This window comes from Oryzias melastigma, linkage group LG18 (genome assembly GCF_002922805.2).
Source record: "Oryzias melastigma strain HK-1 linkage group LG18, ASM292280v2, whole genome shotgun sequence".
In the NCBI taxonomy this organism is placed as follows: domain Eukaryota; kingdom Metazoa; phylum Chordata; class Actinopteri; order Beloniformes; family Adrianichthyidae; genus Oryzias; species Oryzias melastigma.
Genome location: NC_050529.1, coordinates 22,283,979 through 22,295,391, shown reverse-complemented (window position 1 = coordinate 22,295,391; position 11,413 = coordinate 22,283,979). Strand labels below are relative to the sequence as shown.

At 38.1% G+C, this 11,413-nt stretch overlaps 1 protein-coding gene across 2 annotated transcripts in view; it reads left to right on the top strand.

Moving 5' to 3' along the window:
* The first annotated feature begins 3,783 nt into the window (after positions 1-3,783).
* Positions 3,784-11,413, top strand: part of LOC112141085 (C-type mannose receptor 2-like) — an 11,142-nt gene continuing 3,512 nt past the window's right edge. Inside the window, exons 1-4 of one of the 2 annotated variants that reach the window (XM_024264131.2) lie at positions 3,784-3,864; positions 4,007-4,384; positions 4,517-4,867; positions 5,149-6,108. In XM_024264131.2, the coding sequence (XP_024119899.1) occupies positions 3,831-3,864; positions 4,007-4,384; positions 4,517-4,867; positions 5,149-5,495 (1,110 nt within the window). In that variant the 5' untranslated portion in view covers positions 3,784-3,830 and the 3' untranslated portion in view covers positions 5,496-6,108. Of the gene's footprint in view, positions 3,865-4,006; positions 4,385-4,516; positions 4,868-5,148; positions 6,109-11,413 lie in introns of those variants that run through there. The other variant, XM_036216861.1, reaches the window with a different exon arrangement.

Sequence of the window (11,413 nt, the reverse complement as noted above, 5' to 3'; positions counted from 1 at the left end):
GCAGAAAATTGAAATGTGCTAAGGTGCAGTAAAAGGTAAACCTAAGGGTCAGAAGATGGATAACCCTTTATTGATGGTATATTCAAAGATTTATGACTCCAAGTAGACACGCCCACAGATGTTCCTTCGGGAGGATTTTTTTTATAAAATCAGATCCTGTCTCCTGTGTTTGTGTCCTCCTCCCCTCCTCTCCCCTCCCCTGAGGGATTTACTATTCAAATGTTTATGGCGATCAGAAAACAGCATTTGGGAATCAAAAGATCTCAGGGAGCAGTTCTCATCTGAACGTCACATGTGGAGGCTGGCAGGAAAAGACAACAGGTAAGATAATCTGAAGCTCACTATTCAATTTCTAGAAATACACCAATTTTCCCTTAATATTTTTTTTACACATGCATGCTCCTTTTTTTAATGTATCCCCTCTTGAGTTAACGCCTAAAGTTTCAAGCTCTTGAAGCGCCAATAGCTCGTAACTGGTTGAAACTTAAAAAGAGTCAGTTATCCATTTCCATTGTAAATTGCATTGTGAATCACTCCCGTTGTGTTGTGGTTTGTGTAATTGTGTTGTCTCTTTTGTCATTGTGCTTCGGTTTTTGTCATTGTGTTGTCACTTTTGCCGTCCTTTGGCTTCTGTTGTCGTGTTGTGGCTTTTTGACGTTATGCTTCGACTTTTGTCATTGTATTGTGGCTTTTTTTTGTTGTGTTGTGGCTTTTGTCAATGTGCTTCACCTTTTGTGTTGTGACTTTTGTCATTGTGCTTCAGCTTTTGTCATTGTGTTGTGGCTTTGGTTGTTGTGCTTTGGCTTCTGCCATGGGTTGTGGCTTTTGACGTTTTGCTACTGCTTTTGCTGTTGTGGTGTAGCTTTATTGTCGTTGCGCTTCAGCTTTTGTCGTCGTGTTGTTGCTTTGATTGTTGTGCTTTGGTTTTTGCCATTGGGTTGTGGCTTTTGTTTTTGTGCTTCGGGTTTTGTTATTGTGTTGTGGCTTTATCGTTGTCTTGTGGCTTTTGTCATTGTGCTTTGGCTCCTTTTATCATATTGAGGCTTTTTTTTGTTCTTTGACTTTTTTCGTCTTGTTGTGGCCTTTGTCATTGAGCTTCAGCTTTTGCCATTGTGTTGTGATTTTTGTCGTGCTCAGGCTTTTGTCATCCTGTTGTGGCTTTTGTTGTTGTGCTTCGGCTTTTTGTCATTGTTCTTCAGATTTTGTTGTGTCATGCTGTGGCTTTTGTTGTGGCGTTATGGCTTTGGTTGTTGTGTTTCATCTTTTGTTGTTGTGATTTGGCTTTTGTCATCATGTTGTAGCTTTTGTCGTTGTGCATTTGGCTTCAGTCGTCATGTTGTTGGTCTTTGTCGTCGTGCTTTGGCTTTTGTTGATGTGATTTGGCTTTTGTAATTTTGTTGTGTCTATTGCATTTATGTGAGCTGTGTCATAATTTGAAAGGAAAAGTCATGTATCATCTGCATAGAGACTCATTTTATCACGGTTGTGTTTTGTTTGAATTACCTTTAGTATAAGTTATTTGAATGTCTAACTATTTTCATCAGGATAATGAGTGAACTTAGTGATATTTTTGCTCCAGAGAGAAGAAACAGTGATCAACAGTATTCCTAGCTGAACCTGTGAACTTTTTGTTGATTTAAAAGTAAAAACCTTGAGTAAACTTCTTTGTAGCGCTTCACATACAAATGTAAATAAAATCAGCCCCATTGTAGTTACACTCCTAAAGGTAAAATGAATTAGCCCTCCACATGAATGTTTATGCTCTTTACTGTTTGCTTGAGATGGAAAGCAGATGGAAAATTTGACGTCAAGCCAAACAAAAACTGCTTTTTGTTAGTCAAGCCACAAAAGGAAACATTCAGTCATAAACGTATCTCTGGGAGAATTTATAGATACACATTTGCACATTTGAACCACATCAGGGTTTGTTTCCTTGAATGATATCCAGCCTTTGGCAAACAGGAAAGAAACCAAAGGTCGCTGAGCACATTGAGCACTGTAGACCCACTCCAATGAAAATCAAGTTTTGGTGTTTTTAAGATGTTCTTGTAGCATTTTTATCATGATGGTGGATATGTGTATAGAAAATTAAGATTAAAACTTCATTTATACGTATTTCTTTATTCAATCACTGTGAATACAGAGTAGACGAAAAAAATACTGTTGGAAACAGCTTGTAGCAGTGACATGGAACCTACAACTACCTGCGCCGCTCTATTCCAAAGCATTGCTTGAACATAAAAAGATCCATAAACCGTATTTTCCACACCATGAGGTGCAATTAAAAGCCTAAATTTCTTTCAAAAATTAGCCGTTCACCTTTTGTGTGAACCAAGTTCTAAACTCAGGAAAAATGTTCTTGTGCAACTTTGTGAAGTCTCGACTCGATTGTCTTTCGGACCATTTCTCGCCGACACAGGACTGGCGAGAGCACCGATGAGCATTCTATGAGCATTTTGAGGGACACAGGTGGGTCACAGACAGTGATTCTGGCAAGTCGTGCTCTTGGGAAACAATGTGGATGGCAGTAATGTTTACCACATCTCAAGTTACTGTAAAAACCCACCTTAGTGAAACAAACATGAAGAGATCGGCCAGCATTTCATAGCGCAAACTTCATGATGCGCAGTCTCAAAAACAAGCGGAGGATTTGTCTGACAGAATTCCTGTGTTTTTTCAGGAGATTTTATTACTAAGCAGCGCAGATGAAGCTGCGTTAAAGCATGTCTGATTAGGAGCGCTCCCCACACGCAGGGCTGGGCGCCGCATGTCACAGTTTTCCAATATGTTTGCTGCCTGTACATGACTGCGCAAGTCACTCGGATTGAGCACTGCTCAGTTAGTGTTTGATTACACTCCACAACGTCCCCCTCAGGCCTTAAAAGAAAGGTTTCTAGTGCCACTAGACGTAAAGCAAAATAGAGTGCTTCACTTTCGCCTTGTTCGTGTGAACAATAGAGGACAGACGGCGCACATACTTTTACTGGGAGGCAGCACTGGGCTAGTTTAAGGGATTGTTGACACCTGAATTAAAGATCTTCTGTAACTGTTGTCTGAGCTTTCCCTAAAGCCGTCAGCATAATTGCTGAACAACTGCCTGGAAATGAGACTGACTCCAAAAACGATGAGAGTTGTTAAAACCTTGATATACTTCTTCTGGAGACACTCCCTGGTTATCCTGGCTGTGGTCCTTGTCTTGTTGGAAGAGCCAGCCACAATCCATCTTCAATGCACTGACTGAGAGATGGAGGTTGCTCCCCAAAATCCCACAATTCATGGGCCCAGTCATCATCCTTAATACAGTCCAGTTGTCCTGTCCTGTGTGCAGAAACGCACCTCTGTGATAGTACCACCCCTTTGCTTCACAGTAGGGATGGTGTTGTTGGGATGGTACTTGTCATTTGTCTTCTTCCAAACTTGACAAAATATAACTAAGAAAATCACAAACAGAATCTTCAAACATATTAACTTAAATTTACCCAACTCTCAGGAAACACTGGAAGTGTTCTTATACAAACTGATAAGACCATAGACACGAGAGGGAAGTAACTATGAATAAAATACAAAACCTAAACACAAATGTTTGCACAAACCATTATAATAATGTGTATAATGTAAATATCTTTCTGGAATTAACTTTACTATATAAAAAAGAAACTATACAGTGAAAAACTACACTGTGTGGCAGTGTATCCTAGTACAAATGCATTCTTTGTTTTTTGATCATGTTGTTTGTTCCTCCACATTTTTAGGATACAATAAATTAAAAAAATCAAGCTTTAAACTGTCTGCATATTTGTCTCAGCAGTTTCAGAAGTGTGAGACCAAAAATGAAGCTGAGTTTGTTCTTGTTCACTCTTGTTGGTGAGTTGACCTTCAGCTGCTCTCTGATTATCTCCTTTTCTTTGATAAAGTCACAGTGAAGCAGCAAAAGTGTATTTTAGAAAAAAAAAATGTGTTATTGATTTTATCTGATAAATAAGATGCAGTTTTGTTTTCCTCTCAGGTCCTTGTTGGTGCTTCATGACAAACCAGCTTTTCCAGTATCACGTCATCGATGAGGAGAAGAGTTGGGATGAAGCTCAGGAATACTGCAGAGAGAAACACACTGATCTGGCTACAGTGAGGAGCATGGCGGACATGGACAGAATCATTCCTGATTTAGGAAACAAGAAGGCCTGGATAGGTCTGTACAGAGACGCTGGAGGCAGCAGAATGTGGAAATGGTCTCAGCCTGAAGTGCAGTTCAATGAAAGCCAGAAGAATGGATGGAATGAAAATGAACCAAATGATTCAGGTACAGAGAACTGTGGGACTATATGGACCAACCGAAAGTGGGCAGACCTGTCCTGTAATGAAAAAAGACCTTTTGTCTGCTATGATGGTGAGAATGTGCAAGTGTCTCTTCTAATGTAATTCACTAAAAAGCTAATCAATAACATAAACTGTTTCATTACCATGTGAAACATTTTGACAGAAATTGCAAGGATTTTATGAGTGTTTGTTGCTTTCACAGAAAGAAACTCATCTCACGCCATTTATGCTAAAGAGGAAAGGAACTGGACTGATGCTCAAAACTTCTGCAGAAGCTATCACACAGACCTGCTTAGTGGAGCAGAGCAGATAAAAAATCTGAATGGGGTGAAGAAAGAGCAGTTATTCCCAAATGGCTCCAAACATGATTTAGTTTTCTTTGGCTTGTTTAGAGACGCCTGGCAGTGGTCTGATGGGAACAACTCTTCCTTCCGATTCTGGAATCTGAACTATGATGATGAGAAAAACGTCAGCAGTTGTGTCATGCTGAATGAGAAAGGAAGGTGGAATTCTGAGAAATGTACTGAAACTCATCACTTCGTCTGCCATGACGGTAAGAAGAGTTTAAAAGAGACAGTTCAGAGGAGGTTTAGACTCAGCTGCAGTCTGTGAATGTTAGACAGGCCTCCTCTATCTTTAAATCTTTTTTTATGGAATTTTGATTAAATTTAGAGTTTATATGATTTTGTATTTTCTGTCATTTAACATTGGGTCTAATCTTAATTGTTTATTAGTTATTATGCGATTTTATCAAAGGTTTAAAATAACTTTTGCAGCCATTTTCTTTGAAATGACTCACAGTTGGTACTTCTTTCCACCACATTTTACTAACAGATCATGTGATCCTGATCAATGAGAGCAGGACCTGGGAGGAGGCCTTATACTACTGCAGACATCACTACAATGACCTGATCACCATCACCAACCTGGAGGAACAGAGATGGGTTCAGGAGAAAACCAAGAATGCTACAACTCCTTATGTGTGGACGGGACTGCGCTACACCTGCACTCTGGGGTTCTGGTTCTGGGTCAGTGATGAGGTGGTCCGCTACAAGAACTGGGCCTCACCTGAACAGGTGAATGAGTGTGACAAGTCAGGAGCCATGGAGACAGGAGGAGAACACAAGTGGGTCAAGAAACATGATGAGGAGAAGCTCAACTTTTTCTGTTCCACACCTTAAAACTGGCGTAAGAAGTTTGTTTTCTCAACATGTTAGACATTTTTTTGTTAAAAGCTGAGTGTTTTGGTTTAAATTCTTCATTCTACAAAAAAATGTAAAGCTCTTGAGTTTTTTTGTTTTCTAGATAGTTTACAGGAGAACATCATTTTCCTCATTCTCATCCACCTTAAGGTTTTGTCAGCATTTTTCCATCTTTTATTCATTTAAAACACTTATTTTCTCTCTTTTAATATAAAAAACTCCATTATGTTATTGCACAAAAATGGTTAACTTGAACTTGTGTCAGTGCGCTCGAAGTAGACTGTAGTTTTTAATTAATAGGGGTGTAAATGAGTACATTTTAACAATGATTTGATTCAATATTTGTGTTTGATGGACAAACTTTGTTGTAACGCATTTTATTGTTTTTTTTCAGTACACACACACAAACCCATAAATCTGAAAAACCCTGTGCTAACTACCAACTGCTGTAAGTTACTCTGTTCCTCATTCAATAAAAGGAAAAACCTAAGTCCCCCTCCAAGCATCTTCATTGTCTGACTGGAATCACAGTCCTTGATCTGACGGCTCAACCAGCAATCCCCTAGCGAGGCTCGAGTATGGTGGGGATGAACTGGACTGGTCCACACAGAGTCCTGATATGAACCCCATAGAACACCTTTGGGATAAATTAGAACAGAGACTGAGAGCCAGGTCTACTCCACCAACATCAGTGTGTGACGTGATCAATGCACTTTTGGAAGAATGATCAAACACTTCTATAAACACTTCTCAATCTTGTGGACAGCCTTCCCAGAAGAGTTGAAGCTGGAATATCTGCAAAAGGTGGAGCAGCATCATATTGAACTGTATGGGTTAGGAATGGGATGGCACTTCAGTGTAGTGTAGGTTTAAAAGGGTTCGCTTAGATATATTCAGGCTGAAAATTTGTTCCAAAATATCAGAGGAAACAAACTCCTGTTCCCTTTAGAGGGAACAAATGTGTCCAGTCCAAATATCTCCCTAGTTTAGTGACATCCACTTTCAGAACTGTCCTCTCTTCATTTCTCTCACAGCCTGAGGGATTTACTATTCAAATGTTTGTGTCAATCAGAGAACAACATTCAGGGATCAGGAGATCTCAGTGAGCTGTTGTTCTCTCAGTGTTGCACCAACAGGAAAAGACAGCAGGTAAGGTAATCTGATGCTCATTCCAACTTCTAGAAAACACTCATTTTCTAAAATTTTTTTCAGTGGGGTTTCCTAGTTTCTCTCAAAAACATACTCAGGAAAATTTAGTCTGTCATGTTTTATTGTGCTGTTGAACTGTCACTGCTTTCATAATTTCTGTTAATGTTAATAAGGAAGATAACTGTAAAATTGGTTTTGCATATTTTGGCAAGAATTTAATGTTATAATTGAGGTAACAATGATTGTAGTTATTCTGTGCAGATTGATCCAAAGTCGTCCTATATGCTTATTAATGGAAAGTAGTTGGACTGCCAGTTCTAAAAATCTTTAAAAACATGGAAGTGTATTCATAATTTTACTAACATTTGCTGTATATAACATTTTAATGGTAAAAAGTAAAAGCAACATGGTGATCAGTCGGAAATGGACTGAAACTGATCAATAATTGCCTCTGTTTTGCAAACATAAGTTTAGGAATTTGACAGGAAAAGTCGTGCATCATCTGCATAAAGACACATTTTACCACGGGTGAGTTTGGGTTGAATTCCCTCTGCATCCTGAAGCTGTTTTATAACTTTGAGGAATGCTTTGATGAAGACATGGATTAATCGGTTCGAAGAGGAGAAATATGTTGGCTGAGTTCATGTTAGCTTGGAATTTTTGGCTTTCTTTCATTGATTAAACATTTTTTCCTTGTTCAAAAGTACATGCCAGTAGTTTCCAGATGTCTTAGTAAAATCAGCAGGAAAGCTATCAGACTCTGGAGCCTTAAAATTCAGACATAAATGAACATGCGATCAGTGAGCCTGAGCTTGGAACTTGGTCCCCTTCTCAGTAGATTTTAGATATTAACAAACAATTTATTGTTCTGCTCCAATGGGTTGAATATTCTGAATGAATGAATATTTGAATGAATATTTCTTTGAATATTCTGGTTTGTGAATGACATTTCCCAACATTCTTGCTCCAGAGAAGAAGTGATAAGCAGTGTTTACAGCTGTGTGAATCTTTTGTTGATTTATATATAAAAGCCTTGTGTAAACTTCCTTGTAGCGTTTGAAATGCAAATAACAATAAAATCAGCCCCACTGCAGTTACACACCTAATGGTAAAATGAATGGGGCTGAGTCTTTTTTGCCAGTCCTTCACATAAATGTACATATGAACGTCAACAAAGTTGCTTGACATGCAAAGCAGATGGAAAACTTTACTTCAAGTCAAACAACTGTTTATTGTTTGTCAAGCTACAAAAGCTGACATTCAGGCACAAAGGTCTTTGTGTGAGAGATTTTACATAAAGGGAATAAAAATACCGCATTAATAGGGATTAATTAATTACTGACATACTAGTACTCTATATATATATTATATTTTAATTCCATTATTCTAATTTTTAATCTATATTTACTGTCATGTTCTATAATATATATATATTAAAAAAAATAATAAAAATAAAGGTCCAACTCTTAACCCGCATGACTGTTTTTTTTTATTTTTTTATCTCAACTCAAAACTTCTGTTAGGACCAATCTGAATTCTCCACTTCTCCCTTTCCCCTTGCCCTTCCTCTTCATTTATCTCTCTGTGGTTCCTCCAAACGGAGGATGATGAAAAAATAGTGTCTAATGATTCAGACGTGACTTTCGTTCGATGATGTCCTTAATATCACCGGTCCGTTAGCATTAGCGTGGAGATTCCAGCACTTGAATAAACATAACAACAGCGGTTTAATAACTTTAAAAAGGTCATGCTACAACATAAAGTCATTACTTGCATTTAAAAGTAAACATTTGTGGTTCAAAGCGCACCCATGAGAAGAAAAGCGCTTCTTAGCGCAACACTGTTTACTCTCGCGATGGTGGACTTTGGACCTGTCTGTTTGGAGTGTGAAACTTAAAAAATAAAAAATAATAACCGGGACACGACTTCAACTTCGGGCTGCACGGTGGCGCAGTGGTTAGCGCTCTTGCCTCACAGCGAGAAGGCCCCGGTTCGACTCCCGGCTGGGACCTTTCTGTGTGGAGTTTGCATGTTCTCCCCGTGCATGCGTGGGTTTTCACCGGGGACTCCGGCTTCCTCCCACCGTCCAAAAACATGCTTCATAGGTTAATTGGTGACTCTAAATTGCCCCTAGGTGTGAATGTGGGAGTGGATGTGTGTGATTGAGGCCCTGCGACAGACTGGCGACCTGTTCAGGGTGTACCCCGCCTTCGCCCATCAGTGGCCGGGATAGGCTCCGGCACCCCGCGACCCCGAAAGGGAAGAAGCGGTTAAGAAGATGGATGGACTTCAACTTCAACTGCCACTTCAAATCAAGGGGGAGGGCTAAGGGGAAGGGAGAAGGGGAGTATTCGGATCGGGCCTTACATTTCTCCCAGTACACATCTTGGTGTCTATGGGAGCGTTTTTGACTCAAAAATAAAAATAAATGTCAACACTTGAAAAGCTATTTCATTTTTAAAATGTACCTGCATTATTTGTCTCTTAAATTAAATTAACAAGCAATTATCAAAACTGCTTTTTCTTTTTCTTCTTCAACACTGCTCATTCTGTAACTAAATTAAAATGATAAAGAAAATGGCATTTGACTTTTAATTTTCAAAGGGTTCTTTATTAATTTTGTACCAAAATTCAATCAGAAATATCAAATTTCAAAATAAAAAACATAAATAGAAATGCTTCTTCCTTTTCACAATGTACTTTCATTATTTGTCTCTTAAATGAAATTAAAAAGCGATTCTCAGAACGGCTTTTTCATTTTCTTCTTCAACTCCGCTCATTCTGTAACTTAATTAAACTTTTAAAGAAAACACAATTTGACATTTCATTTTCAAGAATTTCTTTGTTATATTTGTACCAAAAAAAAAAAAATCAGAAATATCTAATGTAAAAATTAAAATGGATTAATAGGACGCTCTTTCCTTTTAAAATGTACCTGCAATATTTGTCCCTTAAACAAAATTAAAAAGCAATTACCAAAATGGCTTTTTTCCTTTTTCTTTTCTTCAACACCGCTCCTTTTGTGACAGAATTAAAATTATAAAGAAAATGGCATTTGACATTTCATTTTCAAAAAGTTCTCTGGTAAATTTGTATCAAAATTCAACTAGAAATATCAAATTTGAAAATTAAAATGGATTAAAAGAAACGATTTTTCATTTTCAAAGTGTACCTGCATTATTTGTCTCCTAAAAGAAATTAAAAAGGAATTTCCAAAATGGCTTGTTCATTTTCTTCTTCAAGACCGCTCCTTCTGGGGCACCACACGGTTTTTGAAAATTTCCATTTTCATTTGTCAAAAATGTGGCAATGACCAACAGACAGCACTTTTAAAGCCTCATTTATAGAGGTCAACAGCCAAAAAAGTTGATTTAGGGTTTGGTTATCCTTTAAACACATAAACCAGAGTTAATATGTTTAACCATTTGGTTTTTCTTTCTTCTTCTCTTCTTCTCCTTCTTGTTTAAATCGTGGGCACCACCAACGCCGAGGTGTAATTCCACCTCCTACTGTGTAGGGTCTTCTTCAATCGATGCCAGGTGCAAACATGTTGCTTGTTCTGCATTTCGAAGTTCAAGGTCCTCAGAATTTCTTCTCATGGTGTCACAGTCCAGAACAAAGAGTCCAGAATTAACACACACACACAAATAAAAAAAGCAACAAAAAAACACATCCCATGATAATTATGTTAGCTTACTGGGTTTAATTTCAAATTCCAGCTTTGCTTATCCAGTGTCAACCAAAAAAAAGAAAAAGAAAATGAAGTAGATTTCCTGTTTGGAACAACTCAAGCCAACTACATGGAGTGGAAGAACATTAGAACAAGATTAACTACATTTGTGAAGATTTCACTATGTTACTGTTGCTACAAAAGGAAGCATGTATAATATAAATATGTTTTCTGAATAAAACTTAATAAACTGTGGGGCAGTTTATTCTCGCTACATTTTTATTTCAACTACAATAGATTATAATAAGTGCAAAAATGAAGTTTTTCAACTATTTGTCTCAGCAGTTTCATAAGTGTCAGACCAAAGATGAAGCTTTGTTTGTTCCTGATCATCTTTGTTGGTGAGTTGACCGTCAGCTGCTCTCTGATCATCTCCTTTTCTTTGAAACACTCACAATGAACTCTCATTTAGAAGAACAATGTTTGCATTTGGTCTAAATATTAAAAAGCAGATTTGTTTTCCTCTTAGGTCCTTGTTGGTGCTTCATGACTAACCAGCTTTTCCAGTATCACGTCATCGATAAGGAGAAGAGTTGGGATGAAGCTCAGAAATACTGCAGAGAGAAACACACTGATCTGGCCACAGTGAGCAGCATGGCGGACATGGACAGAATCATTCCGGGTTTAGGAAACAAGAAGGCCTGGATAGGTCTGTACAGAAAAGCTAACAGCAAAAGAAAGTGGCAATGGTCTCAGCCTGAAGTGCAGTTCAATGAAGGCCAGAGTAACTGGAAAACAGGTGAACCAAATGATGTGGAAACAGAGAACTGTGGGGCTGTAAGATACACTCTAAAGTGGCTGGACCTGCAACAGCGAAACACCTTTTATCTGCTATGATGGTGAGAGTGTCCAGGTGTCACATAACGCACTAAGAAGCTTGTAAAATTAAAAATGCGCCTCATACTTTGTAAAATATTGGTAACGCTTTACATTAAGGTGTGCTTGTTAAGTATTAATAATATATTAATAAGCATTAGTAAGATGCTTATAATTTGCTTATAAGCACTTATAAAGATAT